This window comes from Carcharhinus amblyrhynchos, chromosome 5 (genome assembly GCF_965287045.1).
Source record: "Carcharhinus amblyrhynchos chromosome 5, sCarAmb.v2.hapA, whole genome shotgun sequence".
NCBI lineage: Eukaryota > Metazoa > Chordata > Chondrichthyes > Carcharhiniformes > Carcharhinidae > Carcharhinus > Carcharhinus amblyrhynchos.
The window spans coordinates 47730238-47752382 of record NC_137328.1 but is presented as its reverse complement, the minus strand read 5'-3'; the positions used below and the strand labels follow the sequence as shown (position 1 = coordinate 47752382).

At 41.8% G+C, this 22145-nt stretch overlaps 1 protein-coding gene across 1 annotated transcript in view; it reads right to left on the bottom strand.

Annotated features, from left to right (window-relative positions):
- Positions 1–22145, bottom strand: part of LOC145343014 (A disintegrin and metalloproteinase with thrombospondin motifs 19-like) — a 414592-nt gene that overhangs the window by 276252 nt on the left and 116195 nt on the right. Inside the window, exon 8 of the mRNA XM_080188739.1 lies at positions 11137–11242. Coding sequence (XP_080044865.1) covers positions 11137–11242 — 106 coding nt within the window. The remainder of the gene's footprint in view (positions 1–11136; positions 11243–22145) is intronic.

Below are 22145 nucleotides of genomic sequence, written 5' to 3'. Positions count from 1 at the left end.
GGTTAAATTTTAAAATTACAATAGATAATTGCTCCAATTTCTCTTTGCTTCAAGGTTCATGCAATATTAATACTGCGGCACTATTTAAAATGATGCAGAAAATGGATTTAAATTCTAATGCCTGCAATTTATCTTTTAATTCCTACTTTGGTTCCAAAAACAGAAACACTTTCATCTTAAATTACGCATTGCTTTAAAATTCTAAGCTGGCTGATTGCACTAGGTATTTTATCTCGCCAAAGATCATGGGGTCAGCTCCAAAGAATGCAAGCTCCTTTAGTTTGGAGGCGAACAACAGTGAGAGTTTACATTATCTTGCTTCATTTTGTTTAGAATAAAAATTAGCCACTCAATCCAATTACATTCAAATATTCTCAATTCATCAGCTACAGTGATATAACTTTTCCATGACAGTTCTCTTCTCTCCAGAGGACTAACTGACCTTAACAATAACCTGAAGCATATGATCCAGAAATTTTGTCACAGCTGAATATCGCTGTTATGTACACAAAGGTTGCCAAGACATGACAAATCCCTTTCTAGTTTCCTTGGCAAGCTAACAAATAGACAAGAAGTCATCCAAGCCGCCTGCCTGTTCATTATGTCATCCAAGCAGATTTAACTAAATAGCTAAGTTGTTTTTGGGCTTGTTATGACTAATAATTACACAATGCAACTGGATGATACAATTCGTACATTGAGAATGACAAATTTGTTTCTTGTTAAAGGCAATTAGCCTAAGAAACTCAACATTCTGGTTGTGTCCAGAATTTTCATGGACATGGATTTCTTCTATAGTTTGCATCAAAGCCTACACAGAATGTATAAATTTGTCTGGTGCAATTACGTTAACAAAGTTCAGATCATGTTGAAATAATAAGGCAGAATTGTTACAAGTATATACACAGCCTAAAGGTATTAGTTGAATTTGACTGTACAAAACCATAAGATTGGGAAACCACAAAGATAAGACTATTGTGTGGATCCTATACGTAGATGTTTTCCACATTGCAATCACTTTATGATAGTTATGCTAATCAGCTCCTTTCCCTATCCACGCACACACAAACACCAATATATTCGTATTCGTCATGGTCCCACATGTAGTGGGACCCTATACATGCCCCGATTTAGCACGAATTGGGATATAATGCAACGAATCATTGGATCCTTTTTTTCGCTCTTTCCGGGGAACTGGAAAGTTTTTGGTGAGTTAATTTCATGTTTTCTTAGATCAAAATGGAACAAACTGCTAGAAAATGATTTTTTTTTCTGTTTTTATTAAAAAGCTTTATTAAAAGTTAATTTGTGTTTTAATTTCTACTGTAACAATGATTTATTCGCGGAATTCTTTAATTAAAAGGTCATTTACTTGCCAGTTGGTAAACTTCCAAAAAACAGATCAAATAGGGCGATACTCGGGGTGTTTTAGGATTTAGATCAACTTTGGGTCAGTTTGAACTCTGATTCTCTTGAACCCTGATTTAGCGTGACCCCACTTTTTCGCAATAACATTTTATGGACCCCAACCATTGCGTTATAACAGGGTCGCACTGTATTTGAATATTCTTCAGTTTGAAGAAGAAAGTTATCTTATAGCGGTTCAATGTTGCTCTATGTTCAGCTAAGGGATGCAATTTTCCAGACCGATTGCCCTGGTTAGTCTTTTGTGTATCACAGAATTCACAGCACAGAAAGATGACATTAGGCTCAACTGATGCAAGCCAAAGCTTTTGCTACACCAAACTTTCTTCCCACCCTATTTGATCTAACTCTGGTAGATTATCTAATTCTTTCGCTTTCGTATGCCAATTTGGCTTTGACTTAAATGCGTGTCTGCTTTTTGCTTATTCTATTTTATTGTATTTACTAGTGCGTATCTTGTATTTATAAAGCTGAGTGAATTCCCCACAAGTGGAAACACAGACTAATCCAATGGTCATCCTGATTTTTGCTGATATGTATAAAAATAAACTGGGGAAAATATACACACGACAATTTTAAAATTCGTCCTAAGTCTAAAATCGGGTGATTGTGATCAGTTTTGACAGCCATATGCTTTTTGTGAGATGGGTTTTTATTTGACACAAAGAACTCCCTTCCAGAGTTGGTGGGAGCTTCCTTTACAGACGCAAGAGGGAGCGGAGAAGATATGCTGCCATTTTATGGCCTAGTTCCCAATGTGCCATTGGAAACTTTGGCAGGCAAGAGGTATTAGACAAAACTGCAGGCAAGTGTGCCTTCGGGAAACCTGGACATTTTCTAGGCAAACCTTTCAGGATTTTTGATTTAGGGCCTTTCCACTGACCTACATTTTTTTTTAAAAACTACTCTTATAACCTTTTACACCATTCCTATTAGTTTAATTTTGGTCACCGCTCCCTCTATCTTCAGCAGAGGGTTTTCCCATATGAAGCATCCAAACTGATGTGGTTTTAAAGCTTTTTTATTACTATAACAAGTAGGTTTACAGTAACACTGCAATGAAGTTGCTGTGAAAATCCCCTAGTGGCCACACTCCAGCACCTATTCAGATACACTGAAGGAAAAGTTAGCACGGCCAATGCACCTAAACAGCACATCTTTTGGACTGTGGGAGGGAACCAGAACACCTGGAGGAAAGCCGTGCAGACACAGGAGGTATGTGCAGACTCTGCACAGACAGTGACCCAAACTGGGAATCGAACCCAAGTCCCTGACACTGTGAGGCAGCAGGGTTAACCACGTGCTGTGTGAGGTGATCTGTATTCTGTATTGGCACTCTGATAGTGGGAAAAGCAAGTAAACACTTCAGTAGACATTTAGTTGGTGGTGAGACCTTGCTGGCTTCAGATTTCCTGTATAGTGGAGCCCACCTTGCATCTTTAAAAAGCCCCAGCCCAGGAAAACAGAAAGGCAGACAAAAGCACAACTCTGCTGAAATTCACCTTAGCTTTCACTAATGGAATGTAGTGCTATATTTGTCAATGTGCTGTATCTATGGCTAAAACTAATGGATTCATAATATTATCCAACTGATCATGAGAGCACTTTTTTCTGACCAGCAGATTTACAGCTGTCCCTTCAAAACTGTCCCTCTGATTACATTTATCCCAGATTAATTATTTTATATTTACCCACATTGGATCACATTTGATGCTAACTGATTCCAACTTCTTGAGTCTGAAACCTTGCCATCGATGATTAACTGTCACCAGCCTTGGAAAGAACATTTGTGTGTAGCGTCATATTTTGGGCCCAATTTTATCATTGCATTGTGCCTGTTTTCAGGCGCGAAAACTTGGTAAAGTTGGACATGAAACGAATAGTATGATCCATGCCCACATCCACGCTGATTCCCCCTTTACCAGGGCCCAAAAATACATGCATTTAAATTGACTTAATGGGCTGGTTACCTAAACTTACCTGCATTTCCCCCTTTACCATCGCATTTGCCCATCCATGCTTGGCAAAAGCACTCGGCCAGATGCATCTCTAGTTAGGGGGAGGGGGGGAGTGGGGTTGGAGGAGAGGAGGAGGGAGGCCCGGTCATTCTCTGGGGGTGGGGGTGGATCTCTGGGGGGAACGGGGTGCAAGGAGGGCCAAATCAGTCTCTGGTGTGGGGGAGGCGGATGGAGGGCCAGGAGGGAGGCCTGATCGTTCTCTGGTGGGGGATGGGAGGTGGTGGGCCAGACGGCTCTCTTGTGGGAGAGGAGGGGTCGCTGCCACTCTGCGGGCAATGGCGGGGGGGGGGGGGGCTGTGTGGCAGGAGGTCACGATCAGTCTGGGTAGCGGGGTGTGGGTGGATAAGGGGGACAGTTATGTTGTGGGGTGGGGCAATGTCTGTGGGAGCAATGTGGCAGGGAAGCATTTTTCAAATTTTTTGTTAGTACATACGGACAGTTGAAGGCTCCAATCGGAGCAGCAGCATTCCGGGTGTGATAAGCCCTGTCCACAGGCTTCTACAACGCAATTCAGAATCACTGATTTTTTTTCAGGCTGAGTGCATACGGGGGTGCCTGGGAACAGGTTTACACGTCGGATTTGGATCACTCCCAAATTCAGCACCTAGAATCAAAATGGTAAAATGGGGCCCTTTACCTCTAATGACTCATTCCTATAGGTTTTGTTTACAGAATCACTTAAATTGTCTTGTTTCCAAACATTCAACATCTGCTAATTCTAACGAACAGCCTACTTAGCATACCAGCCAACCTTCCGAACATCTGCATACAACTATTTTTTTAAATGCAAATTCACCACTTAAAAACCTTCTGCTTTCTTAATATCACGCATGTTGTTCTGTTTTAACACGACTGTTGCTGGCAACACTAGAGAAACTGCTACGATCAGAGGTGACAGATTCATTCCAGCTCTGACTAGCAAGCTTTACAATTAATTGTTAAGTATTTTGTATACTAAAGCATTAATTTGGAAAATTGTGTAATTTAATAGTCTTTTTGGTACTGATCAGCAAATAACAGTAGAAACCAAAGGTGAGAATTTTCTCGGAAGAGATAAATTCCGATATCAGGACTGTATGCATATTTTGCGCGTGGCTGCAGTGGCAACATTTCAAGAGGTAGCCTCGTAACTGGCTGCAGGAGAACTTGCCATCCATTTAGGGTAGCTGGTTGGCTCTCCAAGCTGCCTGCTCAATCTGAGGCCTGGCATATCTGAAGTCTTGGCAACGCCACCAAGAGAGGTGACCACTGTTGAGGCTGCAAGGAGAATGAGAGGGAGTCTCCTTTTTGAGGTGCCCACACAGGTAAGTCAGAACCACTTATTTCATTGCTGGGGTCATGCATACGGGCATTGGTGATTTGATTGGGGTAACCACTCCAGCAAAGGGTTGGTACCATGAGGGTAGCCTTTGCCACCAAGGGCAGGCACCTTGGATGATGGGATCTGCAGCTTCAATGGCTCCCTGCATAATAAAGCTACAGAGAAGGTACCTCCTTGAAGCTAGTGATGGGAGGTATAGGGAGTGGGCTGTAGGTAGGGAGTTCTACTACTGACTGGGAAAATGGTCCTCAATTGAGCTCTTGGTTGACCAAGCTATGATCATTCCTGCTGTTGGGACATTTCGGTTCATCCCAATGAGTGGGCAGTAAAATCTCACCCCAAGCCTCAGTAATCCCAGTGGAGCCCACCTTGCACCTTTAAAAAGCCCCAGCCCAGGAAAACAGAAAGGCAGACAAAAGCACAACTCTGCTGAAATTCACCTTAGCTTTCACTAATGGAATGCAGTGCTACATTACACTTACTGAACCCATTGTCATTGTACCAAGCTCCCTGCACCTCTAATTTATTTTATCTTCGTTTGGCCTTTTTTATCAAACTTCTCTTGCTGCAAACTTTGGAGGTGAAATTCATTTGCACCAATAGTGCAAAATGTGTTCATGGCAAGTCCTGTTCTACCCTTTTTCACCAAACCTCTTTCCATTTACTTCAGTGGAAGAGAAAATTGAGATGTCATAAAATGGGCAGCAGACTCACTATAAACACACTTCACTACCACAGGATGCCAATTGCATACCCATGAGATCTCCCGCTCCTTTATTGTATTAACATCACTTTAGCTCCATAGCTACCATGTCAGTCTACATTATACAATTAAGTTCTCCTTTATCCATTACATTTGATATTTCACATAATTCCTGATGTGTGAAAATTATGGGTCAAATCCTTTGTTTTCCGGATCTTCCGTTTTCCGGATCTTTCTTCCCACAATCCAAAGATGTGTGGGTTAGGTTGATTGGCCATGCTAAATTACCCCCCTAGTGTCAGGGGGTTTAGTTGGGTAAATACGTATGGTCACAAGGATAGAGTCTGGGTGGGATGGTTGTCAGTGCAGTCTCGATGGGCTGAATGGCTTCCTTCTGTACCATAGGGATTATACGATTCTCTGATGATTGAAGATGCACGTTGGGACCCTGTAGAAGTCCTGGTGTGCGGATCTATATGTGAATTGCCCAGGAATCTTCTAGAGGATAGTTTTCCTGCTGCATGGGACCCTCAAACTCACCCACAAACCCAACTCACCCACTTCCCTATTTCACCACCCACCCGACCCACTCTCTAGCCACTGACATTCAAAAACTGTGGTGCCATAAAAAGAGGGCATGTTCTGTCTTCCCCCCAACTCTAATCTATTCTGACAGAGTTTCCCAAGGGCGCTGTGAATTCCTGCAGAAATTGGGATGGGAAGTTCCTCAAAGAAATGCTCAGCTATGATGATCCAGAGGAATTCATGAGCATAGCAATAAGCTAACCGTCATTGCTGTTGCTTGGTAGGTGTGGGCCCTGAGTCCTTTCTCTTAGTTTGAAGAAAAGTCTGTTGCACTACTTCACAATTTATCATACTTTGCTCTTTTTTTCCTCCCTATGTAAATCTAAAAAATTTGTTCCAGGCCTTGTGGTGTAAAGTTAGGAAAAACTTTTACAAAGAAAGTTCAGAACTCACTTCTGATGTTAGGTCACTGGCCCTAAGTGATGACTCTAGAGGTGAGTAGTGAGAGGAAAGAAGAGCAATTTCAACTTGAAGGTAAGTCGCAACATGGAGGCTCGGCAGTAAGCAGCAGACAACGTAAATCAAAGAGTCAGTGGTGAGACGATGGGGCAGGAAGAAGCAGAGGACACAAAGCGGTGGGTCAGCAGTGAGACAATTGGGCGGGAAGAGGGAGAGGACACAAACCAGAGATTCTGCTGTGAGATGATGAGGCAGGAAGAGGCAGTGGACATAAGCTAGAAGATCGGTAGTGAGAAGAAAGGTCGTGCAATGGCAGAGGCTGCTCCAAAATGGCACCATTTGGGTTACGCAGCCATATAACAGGCCTGGCACAGAACAACTCTGAAACAAAACTTTCAGTACTAATCGAGAAATGTGGGCCCCATTAACCAAAGAAAAACAACTTAAAATGGGGACTTAATGTATTAGGTACTGATCTCAAAATATCTGTCCCATCTAATGCTTAATTCAAAACAGTCGGGGGCCATTCATACAGTCAGCAATTTGAGAAAAAAGTGACCCAGTAGCATGAACAATTAAGCCTCTGCCTTGACACCAGCCCGCCATTTGAATCTATCAACCTCTATTATCTAGGGGGAGCATAAACATTTATCCAGTATGTCTGTTGCTGTCTGAACAAAAAGGGGATATTAGCAAAATTAAAACCCATGGGATTAAAGTGACAATGTGAAATTGAAATTGGCTGAAGTTCAGAAAGCAGAATGCAAAGGAGAACAGTTGTTTTTCAGATGGGAGACAAGTATACGTTGGTGGTCCTAAAGTGTCACTCTTCTGACCTTGAATATACGAGACATAGTTTCAAAGATTGTGGGTAACACAAAGCGTGAAAATATTCTAAACAATGGGGAGGATCAGTAACAGGTTCAGGAAGGTATGGATAGGGTGATGAAATGGGCAGATACGTAGCAGATTACATCAAGGTTAGAGAAGTGCGAAAGTTTACATTTTGGTTCAGACAATGAGGAGAAGCCATCCAACCAAATTACAGAATTTTAAAGAGGGATACAGGAACTGCCATTTGTACAATGTTTCCTTTTAAGTTGTTACAAACTTGTACAACAGTTGGGATGTACCACTCAGTGCAGTAAACAAGTCACGCACAACAAAGAAAAAGTGTGTTAAGATTGGGATGCATACACAAATCTTTTGAGGGGGCAGGACAAGTTGAAAAAGCTGTTTAAAAATAGAATACAGACAAAATACTGCAGATGCTGGAATCTGAAATATAAACAGAAAATGCTGGAAAATCTCAGCAAGTCTGGCAGCATTTGTGGAGAGAGACTAGAGCCAATATTTCGAGTCGAGGTTGACCTTCATCAGAGCTATATGTTGCAGGATCCTTTCCTTTAGAGAAATTGGCTAGAATTTTACTGTTTTGCCCACCCCAGAATCAGGGCTGGCGAAGTTCACAGAATGAATCCTCCATTGCCCTCAGACGGGATTTTACAAGTCTTGCCCGAGCGAAGTCGTAAAATCCCACCTGTAGTACAAAAGCAAGAACATTATTCTAAGCCTTTATAACATACTGATTAAATCCCACTTGGAGTATTGTGCTCACTTCTGTGCACCAGCAGCACCTGCTATAGATAGAGCTATGCAATCCCAAACCAAAAGATCCAAGCTCTGCACTCCTGCCACATCCAGCTATGGAAGATAGTGGACAATTAAACAATTAACTAGAGAGGGATGATGGAGGAGTTCAGCACATCAGTGCAAATGATAAGACTGAAACATTTGTAACCAGCCAGAAGTGCTGAGTGGATGACACAGCTCAGCCTCCTCCTGAGGTCACCAGCATTAGGATTGCACGGTAGCACAGTGGTTAACAATGCTGCTCTAAATCTCCAGAAACCGTAGTTTGATTCCAGTCTTGGCTGACTATCTGGATAAATCTGTGGGGTTATGGGGATAGGGCAGGGGGGATGGGCCTGGTAAGATGTTCTGTCAGACAGCCAGTGCAAATGTGATGGGCTGAATGGCCTCCTTCTGCACTGTAAAGCTATGCTAATATTATGATTCTATCACAGATGCCAATCTTTAGCCAATTCAATTCACTCCATATGATATCAAGAAATGGCTGAAGGCTTCGATACTGCAAAGGCTATGGAACCTGATAACTTTTCAGCAACTGTACTGAAGACTTATTCTCCAGTACTAGCTGCATCCTTTGCCAAGCTGTTTCAGTACTGCAACTGGTATTGCCTCAGCAATGTAGAAATTGCCCAACTGTGTTCTGGTTATAAAAGCAGGAGAAACCCATCCAGCTAATTACCACTCCATCAGTGTACTATTGATCATTAGCAAAGTGATGGAAGGTATCAATAACAACACTATCAAGTGGTACTTACACAGCAATAACGTGCTCACTGATGTCCAGCCAGGGCCACTCAGCTCCTGACCACATTACAGCCTTGTCCAAAAATGGACAAAAGCGCTGAACACGAGATGAGGTGAGGGTGACTGCCCATAACATCAAAGCAACATTTGACCAAATATGGCTTCAAGGCGCCCGAATAAAACAAGAGTCAATGGGAATTAGGGAGTGAAGTCTCCACTGGCTGGAGCCGTAGCTAACACAAAAGAAGACAGGTGTAGTTTTTGGAGGTCAATCATCTCAGTCCCAGGTCATCACTGCAGGAGATTCTCAGGATAGTATACGAGGCACAACCAGCTTCAGCTGCTCATCAATGACCCTTGATCGTAAGGTTAGAAGTGGGGATGTTTACTGGTGTTTGCATAATGTTCAACAACAGTTGCGGCTCATCAGATATTGAAGCAGTCTATGCTCAAATGCAGTAATGTTCATACTTGGACTGATAAATAGCAAATAACAATCATGCCACATATTGCCAGGCAATGACCTTCTCCAACAGAAGAGAATCTAACCATCTCCCCTGGACGTTCAATGGCACTACCATTGTTTAATTCCCCATCAACATTCTGAATACTACCATTGATTGGCAACTGAACTGGACCAGCAACATAAAAACTGTGGCTTTAAAAGTGGGCCAGAGCTAGGAATTCTGTGATAAGTAATTCACCCTGTGACTCCCCAGAGCCCATCCACCATCTATAAGGCACTGATCAGGAGTGTTGGAGGATTCTCCACTTGCAGAGATGAGTGCAGCTGGAACAATATTCAAGATGCTCAACAACATCTGGGACAAAGTAGCCCACCTGACTGCCATCCCATCCACCATCTTAAACAATCAATCCCTCTGCCACCAAATCATGGTGGAAACTCATAACCTCGAGTAAACACCATCCCCAAATCAAGGAGCAACTGCCATAACTGCTGCTGATTGGGCTGAATGATGTCCTTCTGAACTATATCATTCTATGATTAAGGAATGAAATAGATGCTGGCAATGATTGTTGCTCCAGAACGTTTAGACTTTGGATGATTCTGGATACATGTCCTCTAGCCTTATTTACATGAAACCGGTGAGGTACCAGCACCTGCTGGGGAATCACAAGGCAGACTCACAAACCAAGAGGATTTCAATCTCAGGCCACTGTGTCACCAGCAGGTATCAGCATCAGAGGTCACAGGCTGGTCAAAATCAGTGAAACTTAGGAGCCATTCTATTATCTGTAAAGAGTTGCATTTGTAGCATGGCTTTCACAACCATTGGATAGTTCAAAGAGCTTTTCAGCTGACGAAGTGTTGTCGCTGTTGCAATGTGTGAAACATGGTGGTCAATTTGCACATAACAAGCTCCCACAAATAACACTGGGGTAATAATCAGATATTGACAAATTTTAAGCAGGATACCATGGATAACTCCCCTGCTCTCTTCCGAAACAGTGCCATGATTTTTTTTTTGTCCAGCCAGGGGAGCAGAAAAAGGGCCTCAGTTTAACAAATCCTTTGACAGGCAGCATCACCGACAGTGCAGCATCCCCTCTGTATTTCACTGGACTGTCAGCCTTGATTTTCCTGCCAAAGTCCGGGGGCAGGATTTTCCGGTCACGCTCACTCCGAGGTGGGAAAATCCTGCCCGGAGCCAATGAACCTTTGCATCATCCATGTCCCGCCCATTACGATTCCCATGGCGGGCAGGATGGGAAAATTCCATCACTGAAATGGGACTTGAACCCAGAACCTTTTTACTCAAGAGGCAAGAGCGCTACCAGCCAAGTTATGGCTGCCACAGATGATTTTAAAAAAGTCATAATCCACTTTGGAAATCTGAAGAGAATAATCAATTCACAGATTGCAAATTAATTTGACAACTTACTTGATGTTATACAAATCTGTCATGTCATGATGGTGCTGATGAATTCTTTTTTGTCATATGTCTCAGCTTGATTATCCATCCTCAGATAATAGTTCATTGAGATATTCACAAAACACTCTTTGCTATATTAGAGTGCAATCTAAAAAAGTACATTCCAGATGAACAGTAAACTTATATTCGGGGTCAATTTTAACTATATGCACTGAGTAGGTATCAGGTGGCAGTGGGCTGGTTGCTCATTTTACACCCACCTGACTTTCTTTCACATTCAAGTCAATATAAAGGAAAATTGATCAGGGTATAAAATGTTAGGTAACTCACTGCTCCCTGCCCAATGGATGCAGTTAAAAATCAACCCCATGGTGATTATTGATTCTTACTTACTTGTGGCCCATCTCATGAGCAATTGTAAAGGCTAGATTAAGTCCATTGTCCTCAGCAAGAACACACTTCTTCTTTTCACTGCACATCCCACTGAGATATGCTATACCTGCCAAAAGAAAATACACATAAGACAAAATGAAAACAGCAATGGTATAGAAGTTACATCTTTTTAAAAGTGGAAAGTTTACAGTTTGTAAACACTTTTGACAGAAGGGATTTTTTTTATTTGTTCAAGGGATGTGGACACTGCTGACTAAGTTAGCATTTATTGCCCATCCCTAACTGCCCTTGAGAAGGTGGTGGTGAGCCATTTTCCTTAACTGTTGCAGTTCATATGGTGAAGGTGCACCAACAGTGCTGTGAGAAAGGGAATTCCATAGTTTTGACCAAGCGACAGTGAAGGAACAGTGATAGGCTGCCGTTGTCCTCTACGGTAGAGCTTTTACATTGCAAAACAGACTCAAAACAACTGAAGCGTGAGACATACAGGGAAAATATGCAATCCTAGCATTCTTTTTTTTTAAGGTTTTAAGTTATTGATATTTCAAAAATATTTCATACATATTACTATAAAACGGCACTCAGGAAACAAAATCCAACAGTTGCTCGAAGTGATATACATTCAAATAGAATAGAATTATCACGTTTTCAGTTAGAAAGGAGTGTTCTTATCACATTTGTCCAACTCTACATAGATTCAAAGGCAGCTACAAAACAAAAACAAAATACTGCAGATACTAGAAGTCTGAAAAAAAACAGAAACGCTGGAAACACTCAACAAGTCTGGCTGCATCTATGAAGAGAGGAACAGAATTAACATTCAGGTCCACGACTTTTCATCAGAATCCTCATTTTCATCACTACTTTCTCAGGTTAAATTTTTTTTTACAAAAAACATCAAAACAAGCATAAAACAATACAGGAACTAAATTCCAGCAGCCTTGATCCAAAGCCAGAAGTGTGTTGAACAGGACTTCTACCTAGGTGTTTGAATGTTGCTTGATCCTGTCCCAAATCATAGGGCCAGCCACATGCGTCACTAATAATGCTACCAGGGCAGACTGTTCCACAGAATTAGTGAAAGTTTCAGAGCAGTATCTCGCCATTCCCTCATGAGAATGATGTAGTCTAGATCATAAGACTTAGGATTTCCAACTTGCTCACTAATTGGTCTGCTATAATAAACGTGACCAGGCGATTTTCCCCGTGATTCATACTGGGGCTCCAGCTTTTCACTCTGCATATAAATTACAATGATGAATGAACAGAGAGGCATATAATTCAGATTTGTGGATGACGTTAAGTTAGGTGGCACTATAAAAAGTATAGATGGGAATAAAAAGTTACAAAGAGACATTGGTAGATTAACTGAGTGGCAACCAGATCCTAATGTGGGGGCAGTGTGAGGTCATCCATTTTGGACCTAGGAAAAATAAATTAGAATAGGTCCTTAAGAGTATGAAGCTAGGAAATGTGGGAAAACAGTGAGATTTAGGCTATCAAGCACCAAAGATTACTGAAAGCTGGTTAATAGATTAGAAAAAGAAATGAAATTAAATGGAATTTTGGGCCCAGGTTTGGGAATTTTCTGTTGCTGCAATCACAGCTATGCTCTGGAAGAATCTGCCTGTCCTTTCAAATCAGGGAGAATGCCACGGGCTGGATACAGGGCTGTGACTTCCAGGAGCAGGCTAGAGGCAGAAATGGGCCCAGAGGTGGCCAAGCAAGGATGGAAGGGATAATACGAAGTTACCCAGGTGCCCTTTAAACATAGCATCGAGATGTTTGGGTAATGGCGTGGACTGTGACTTCCTGTCTGTCCCACAACAGAATTTTGTGTGTTCCTTGCAGATGCATATGTAATGAGCTGAACAGCACAAGATTGTATGTGGTCAGCTATTCCACCCAGCAACATAAAGCATTCCAACTTAAGAGCCATTCCTGCCTCTTAAGACTGCAGAACAGAAGTTTCGTGCCAAGGATCCCACTGATGCTTCTTCATAACTGAAAGGTTAGCTTTGCTTATCTTGCATTTATTCCTTTCTCTGTGTAGGCAAGAGCCTTGCTTCTGCTCAGTGCCCCTTGCCATCTAAAATCAAGTCCTCACCAATAGGTAATTAGTTAACTTGCACCTAGTCTGCAGTGTACGGCTTTAGAAGGTTAACATGCTGGCTCTCCAATAAATGTGAAGAATTGGAATCAAATGAAACTCCCTGTAGCAGATAACAACCAGAGTTTGACTGGTGAAGGGCTGCAGAGTTGAACGGTTAGCTCTGTTTTGCTCTCCACGAACACAACCTGGTCAATGTATTCCCAACATTTCTGATATTCTCTCTTTTCATTTGAGAGAAAGCCTAGTTTGGATTTGAACTTGCAAAAACAAAAAGTCCATCTAAAGATAGAGAGGCGACTGGGAAAAAGATAATACTAAGCATTGTAACACTCAAACCACAGTCTGATCGTGGAAAATCCTAATTGAATCATGAAATAAATAGGAGTACAAAACACAGAATCAATAAATTTTATTGTCTAAATCAAAGTGAACACAATATATCTATTAACTGATTCTAAACTCAGAATTAATCTAAGGCCACATACTGTTATTTCAGAGACTTGTTTGGAAAAGAAATGTGAGATGAGGGCCCTCGTTAGTAAAAACCAGGCCACCTATACATGTATTTTCTTTAACTGCCCCATCCCCCCTATCGCTAGCATTTGTAAATATATGGGGAGGGATTTTTCCAGCCCACTGCACTGCTCTAGCAAGAAATCAGTGGAGGCCACTTAGCGGGCTCCATGCTGAGTGTCCGGGCCTCCAGACCCACTAACGCTCCCCCCTGTCCCACCAGGAGTGGTTTCCTCCAGCAGGGTTTACAACTGCTCCCCACTAACAGAGAAAGGCGGCCTCACCCTGTTGGAGGGAACAGAGGCCATTGAGGCTGCTCCCAAAAGGATTAGGGATAAAGAGGGAGTGGCCCTTGGACATAGCCAGCCTGGCCCACTGGCACTGCCCAAGGGGCAAACTGGCAATGTTCCAGTAACACCTTGGCACTGCCCATCGAGCAGTACCAAGGGGACAGGGCCTATTGGGGGCCAATCGGTGGGGGTGGAGTCGTCGCACTGCTACTCTAACAGAGGATCACGAGGAGAGGGAGCGAAGGGTGTGATTGGGACTGGCCAACAAGGTTGGAGGGGGAAGAAATTGGAGTGGCAGTGATGCAGGGTTATGGGACTGGCCAGCAATTGAGCTGCCCAGCAGTGCGGAGCCACTGTGCATGCACCAATCCCACTCTGACAGATTGGTGCATGCACTGTGGCCCGCTCAGCACTATGCTGCCAGCCTCTTCAGTGGGAATAGGCCCTACCCCCTACTTTTAAGAGTGAATCACACTGGTGCAATCTGCGATGCTCAGAGTGCTGGAGATTCATTCTGAAAATCCTGCTAAAAAAAAATTGGCAGGAGTTATTCCAGTTTTCACACAAATTCAGCTCTTAGAGATTTTTTGGGAGAATGGCCCCCATGATTTTTAACCAAGTACTGTATGATGGAACAATTGTTTTTATTAAAATGCAATCAATATTCTCACAAATTGATTTGGAATTGAAATGAACATTCTTTTTCAAGTAACTTCCACGAATAAATTCTGCCACTGAGAACCACGACATTTAATCATACCTCTTACACTGGTGAGCCAAGTCATGTCACTGCACATCTTCCTTTGTCCCTAGCCAAATCTAGCAGCTAAAGCATTAAAGAAACTAATCCTAGTGGTTGTTTTAAATATACTTCCGACTATCCCTCCAAGCTAATCATGTTTTATATTCAACTTCACCACACTTTGACACTTAGGAGGTAAAACAATACAACCATCGCAGTATGGTCCCAACAAACTAGAATGGAGCCTCTGTAAATTATAGTTTGCTAGGGGAAAATAAATAGCTGCAACATAACTCATCGCACGAACTTTGCCCAAATTAATTACAGGAAAGTCATTTGCTCAATAAATCTGACAAGGGAAAATGGCAGTCCTGCAATTCTGAAGAATCAAATGAAAAAAAAACTGAAGAGGAGAACTCTTGATTGGGAATAATAGCATTTGCTTGGGGAATGCCCAGCCAGTGTTTCAGGTCTGGGGCCATGCAATAGGTCTGAGTCGGGACAAGGGTGGTTGAGGGGAAGAGTGGGAGTTCTCCCACACCCAGACAAGAAAATTCAGGTAGGGGGTCAGGTGGAGACGGAGGAGTGGATGAGTGCGTATGGGGGTAGGGGAACTCGAGTAAATAAGTGGGATCTGAGTGCAGGTGGGTAAGAGGCATGGGTAAGCGTGTGGGGGCTAGGTGGAAGGGGAGGGAGGATGGGAAAGAGGATGTCAATGAGAGTGGGATTTTCCCATGCCTCCGCTAGTGGCTTCAACAGCAGAAGGGGGCAGGGGGAATTCAGTTGGAGATCCAAAAATTGGTTTCATGCCTGCTCGAATTTCCCGTGGGATCCTCCACTGATGCCTGCCATGGCAAGTCGGGAATTCTGCTGGAGACCAGTGTAAAACTGATTTGCATCCCACTAATTGGATCTAGATAAAAGCTCAACCGGAATGCTCTTCCCCAGTGACGCCAGCGGGAAAACACACCAGTCCAGGACACGTGTGGAACAACGTGGTACTTGGAAATTGAAATTTACCTGAAGAATGCCTGGTCAGCCTCCACATTCAAGATGGAAACCGTCAGCAACTCAATCCTGAGACACCACATCGGAGGGTGGGGGGAGAATCTACAGATGGATCTTTGAACTTCAGTGCCATCAAGGAGTTCAATCTTCCAGCCTCAGAATGTTCCTAGAGATTCATATTCCTTTTCAGGAGGTCCATCATCTTTCTTCAACCGTGGGTCAGTGATGTTGGGCACCTTTTAAAAATATGGTACCCAGATATGACAGTAGGATGTGTGCAACCAAGCTTCCTTGCCACAGAAGATGTCGCTAAACCCCTTGATGTACGTCTAATGGGGTCAGCGGCAGAAGATACAACATGGTTTCCCCTCAGCCTGCACAGCATGACACACTCTCTATCGTTGCCCCCACTACAGGGCTTAATACCAGATGGAAGAATTCTGCCAAGTAGGGCTGAATATGGAAGGAGGGCATAGCTGAGAATGCGTGGAGGGGAGGCCTAGTGATCGCTTTTGATGCCGGATCACCATTTGATGCCTGACGATCACTTATGATGTCCCGCAATCTCTCCTGAGCACTTTTGATGGCAACTAATGACTATTTCTTCACCAAAACACATTCCAAATAAGACTTTTGAATGTCAAGTTATATTACTGATGTTTTGAGCACATTCAAATGCAAAATTATGTCAAAAGCTTCTGGTACAGCAGGACATGGCTGTTGATTGATGAAGTTCTTTCAGCAACTGCAGTTTGTCCAATTTAAATGAAACCCAAGGCTCAAACTGGTATTTTTGCTGACAGAGGGCTGGTGGCTTGTGAGCTCTCCTGCTTGCTGCCAAAAAGTTACTTACCCACCAGTATCGAGGCAGAATTGTTGTTTAACCAATGATCACCAACAACTTTGAAACTAATCCTGAGGCTACCTAAAACACACCCACCATCACCTCAGTAGAAATCAGCTCACTCCAGACAGGAGAGAGATCAAATGTGGGGCTTTCTTACATTGTATAGCTCAGAGGTCACAATGCTATTGTCATGCCACTGGAGGAATTCTCATTTTATACAAACGCTGCCTTTAAAACAACAGCAAGAAGTCTCACAACACCAGGTTAAAGTCCAACAGGTTTATTTGGAGTCACGGGCTTTCAGAGCGCTGACGAAAGAGCAGCACTCTGAAAGCTTGTAATTCCAAATAAACCTGTTGTTGTGAGACCTCTTACTGTACACACCCCAGTCCAACACCAGCATCTCCACATCATGGCTTTAAAACAATAGAAAGACCCCCAGCCTGAAAGATGACACCAATTCACATTAAGCAAAAAGGAATGCTAGAATTAGGATCAATAACTGGATCAATTCTTCTAAAAAAAACATGTTACCTACCTTAAATTTGTCAATGAACCCCTAATTTCAGAAAGAGATTCTGCCCTCAGGAGAATGGAAATTAGCAAACAGTTTTTTGTTCCGATGGGGAGGGAAGCTACGAAAGCCTGGAATCCTGTTTCACACACACACACGTGACAAGTTTATGTATTCTTATGAAAAAAGCTCAAAAATAGTTCTTCAATAAAATGATCTTTTTTGTTCCAACATGACATTACTTTGATTGTGATTCTTGCTTTCAAAGGTCATTTGAAAGCAACAGTGAATCCACAGGAACTATCATATACTCATATGTGAATATGGGTTTTTGGACCTTTGGCTCTCTTAAAAGTGAAGTATTTGTCAAATTTAGTGCTCAAAAACAGCTACAAAGGTAAAGAAACATATTTGCATCTATTACGCTTCAAGGGAAAACAGATATCAATTTGATGAACGCTGCCAAGACTGGCAAGAAAAATTGAAACACAATTTGCTTTTGGACTGTCAAGCACTGCATATGTCCAGAACACAATCAGTCAATCAAGTCAACGTAATATCACTGTACAAAAATTTGCATTTATATTTGAACATAGGCACTTCACAGAAAGGAGTATAAAACTAGGTTTGACACCACGCCACATGAAGTGATAGTATTAAAGGAGAGAGAGGTAAAGGCACAGAGGGATTTAGAAAGGGAATCTTAGATTTTAGGGCAAATGAAGGCAAGGCTACCGATGGTTGAATGAAGAGAAAAATCAGAGATGTGCAAAAGGCCAGGTTAATGGAACTTGGTGATATCAGAACACTGGAGGATATTACAGAGATAGAGATGCATGAGAACACAATGGGAGTGAGATTTTTAAAATTGAGATCAATAAGAAACACACTACCAAAAAAAAATAATGAATTAATCAAATTAAGTGCTCTTTAGCCAAAAGTATGTAGGCACATCCTTTTAACTGACCTGTCATCTGCCTTCTTAGCAGGCAACTGAAGATGTGATATACAAAGTGCTCCTGCTCCTCTGCATGTGTGAAGGGGCTCCTGCATTGGCATTTGCTGAAAGTAGACCTGTTCCTAACCATTTATATTGGCTAATATTCAAGCATTTGCAATGGACTGAAAATGGTCCAATTCAGGTCACTTCACATTGGCATACATCCACACTACTGTGGTCCAAAATACCACTGAAGTTCTTACTTTTTCCAACTGCCGTTATTGTTGGCCAACCAAAGTAACACAGCAGTTTATATTCTGGAGATCTTAATAAACAGACCCATTGCTCATGTATTCTTCGACCATACTAGGAATTTTGATCGCATTTCACTTTAAACTGAAAGAATGCTTTGCCCAAAATAATACCCTGATTTTATAAGGCTGAAAATAATATTTCATCACTTTATTCTTAGTGAATTCGGTTATGGTTCAACATGAAAGACACATCAAACACTAGCTACTGGACATAAATCAACTGCTACTACAAGCAAGCTGGTTTTCATTCTATTTGATGATTATTTATTTCACATGTAAAGAATAGAAGTGGTGTAAGTACCCAGCTGTTGTTGCTTAGGCCCTACAATGTCAAAAAAAGCAAAAGGGCTATTTCTTCCCTACATGCAAGTGCACCATGACTTCCTGCTGCTTATTAACACTGCTGGAAAATGTCCAAGTTCTAAACTCTGTGCAAAGTCATACAATAGTTTTACTGTTAATGTGAAGGCCATTTCAAACCACCCCGCCTACTTATCCCATTCCAAAAAGCCACAAACTGATTTCTTATGCCACTCTCTACATGGGCTTTTCTATTGTTGTTTTCTAACCGCGTAACTCCAAGCAATTGCCGGCTCTGAAAGTTTGATCTAGTCTCCCAAGTTACGAACATGTTTAATGTTTATGGGCCTTAATATTTATTACTTTGCCCCTTAAATAATCAATTACAACCACTATTGTACTATGTTAATTAAAGCCAAATTTTGAGATGTCAATTAAGTTAGATATCCTTGGCAAATCATTTTGGTGTGCCACACTGCAGTTGTAAAGTTGGATTTCAGAGAGTCAACGACAGCTTTGCAATGTGTCACCTTGATCTGTGACACTTTCAGGAGGCTCCATGGTGGATTGCTAAACAAGAACAGATGCATTCCAAAGACAAAGAAAAGAAGAGGTGATTGCAATTCTATATCATTGTAAATCATATTCAAGAGTTTAAAAATCTAACGCAAAGTTTGCTGCAATGTTTAAGCGAAAACATTTCCATGCAAATAAATAGGCTACAGCTCAATATATTCTCTGAATGTTGGTGCCTCAAAACCTGCAAATAACAAGCATATTGAGCATAACCCTTAAATGCAATAGTGCTGAAAAATAGCACTGAAGATGCAAATAAGCTACCTCAATAAACTCCTCTCTTATACATTGTGTTCTAATAGTAAGCTGTCAGTGACCAGCCTGACATGAGACAAATTGTAGATAAAAATCAAAGCTCTTTAATACATTTTAATTGAATATTTTCAAGATTGATCTTCCAAAATAGATCACTTTGGTTTATATTCTCCAATACTTTCTTGGACCCGACACTATTGCCACCTCTATTTGCATTTGGAAGATAAGGTTGTGCTGGAAGAAACCGTATAGATAATTTGGGGTGAAGGCACGGAGCAACTTAAAAACGATATGAGAAACTTAAGGCCATCGTGGCATTGGAGCATTATTACATTGGCGACAAGGGTTGGCAGATAAGCTGAGGGCAGTCGCCAGTTGAGTTTTTTGTACCCCTGCTCTGCTTTCAAAATAACTGATGGGAAGAACAAAAAATCCAGCCCATGGAGTTGTTGAAGCAAATAATGTAGATGAATTTAAAAAAACTTCAACATAAATGCATGAAGGAGAAAGGAATAGAAGGGTATGCTGACAGGTTTAGGTTTAACTATCCAATTCCCTCTTGAATGCTTTGCTTGAAACTGCCTTCACCAGACTCTCAGGTAGTGCATTCCAGATCCTAACAACTTGTTGCATGAAAATATTTTTCCTCATGACTCAGAGTCCCTACAGTGCGGGAGGAGGCCATTCAGCCCATCAAGTCTGCGCCAACCACAATCCATTGCTTCTTTTGTCAACTAACTTAAATCTGTGTACTCTCATTCTCGATTCTTCCACCAACGTGAACAGTTTTCCCTAGCTGCTCTGTGCAGACCCCTCAAGATTTTGAATACTTCTATCAAATTTCCTCTCAATATATTTTTCTCCAAAGAAAATTGATTTAACTTCTTCAACCTATCAACTTAACTGAAGCTCCTCAACACTGGAACCACTCTTGTTAATATTTTCTGTACACTTTCTAGTAACTTCACATCTTTTCTATAGCATGGCACTCTGTCCAGTTGAGGCTGTGTGAGTGTTCTGCGCAAGTTCAAAATAACTTTCTTGCTGTTATACTTCATGCCCCTATTAATAAAGCACGGGTTGCTGTCTACTTTACTGACCATGCTCTCAAACTATTCTGCCACCTTCAATGATTTATGCACAAATACACCCAGGTGGCTCTGCTCCTGCACTCCCTTTAGAGTTGTATTTTATATTGTGTCTCCATGTTTTTCCCACCAAAATGAATCACTTCACACTTTCTGTGTTGCATTTCAGATGCTACTTCTCTGCCCATTCCACTAACCTCTACACTCTCCTCCTCTCAGTTCACAGTGCTTCTAACATGCGTATCATTGCAAATTTTGAAAATTTTCTGTCTGTTTTGCAACACTTTATCAAATGTTTTCTGGAAATCCATATACACCACATCAACAAATACACCTTCAAAACTTTCTCTACGATCTTATCAAATAGTTCCAATAAGTTAGTTAAAAACAATTTGACTACAACAAATCCATGCTGGCTTTCCTTAATTAACCCACACTTAGCCTACGACTATTAGTTTTGTCCTGAATTATTGTTTCTGGAAGGTTCCTCACCACTGAGGTTAAACTAACTGCTGAGCTTATTTTGACAGCTTTTCGAAAAAGGGTGGAATATTTACAATCCCCCGCTCCTCTGACTTCACTCCCTGAGTTAAAGGAAAACTAGAAAATTACAGGCAGTACCTGCATGATTTCACTTCCCTCAGTATCTCTGGATACATTCCAACAGTCCCTGATGCCTAACCAAATCTATGTGGAGACAGCCCATCCAATACCTCTTCCTCATCAATTTTAACAAGTGCCTGTATTACCTCCTATTTCACCATAACCTTCACAGCACCTTCTTTCTTAGTAAAGACAGATGCAAAGTATTCACGTAACCACCACCCCCCCGCCACATCCATGCGTAAATCCCCTTTTTGGCCCCACCCCTCTGCTTTTCTCTATCCCTTTCAGCCTTCTACATTGAGCCTGGTTCTTGGATGTCTTGTTCTCCTTGACAACTGTCATAAACATATTTATTCTTCTTCATCTTATTCTCTCTCTCCTGTCATCCAGAGAACTCTGGATTTGTTTACTGTACTATTCCAGCCTGCAAGAATTGCCTGTGCCCGAATTATCTCCTCTAAAAGCAGTCTATTGTTCAGATATCATTTTGCCTGTCAAACTTTGATCTGGATCAGATACTTTCTCACCTCGATGAAGTTTGCTTTCCCTTAGTTAATTATTCTTACTTTTGATTGTTCCTTGTCTTCTTCTGTTACCAACCTAAACCTTGTGATATAATGATCACTGTCCCCCACATTTCCCTTGCAGACATCTGATAGACTTGGTTCATCTCATTCACAAAAAGCCAGGTCTAGATATGCCTCTTTTCCTACTGGACTGGAAACATATCGCTGTAGAAGAATATCCCCAAACACACACTAAAAACTCTTGACCCACTCTGCCTTTTACATTACTACCATTGTAGTCTACATTTGGATAATTCAAGTCTTCTATTATAACTACACTAATTATTGCACCTCTCTGCAATTTGCTTGCAGATTTGTTCCACTACATTTTTCACAC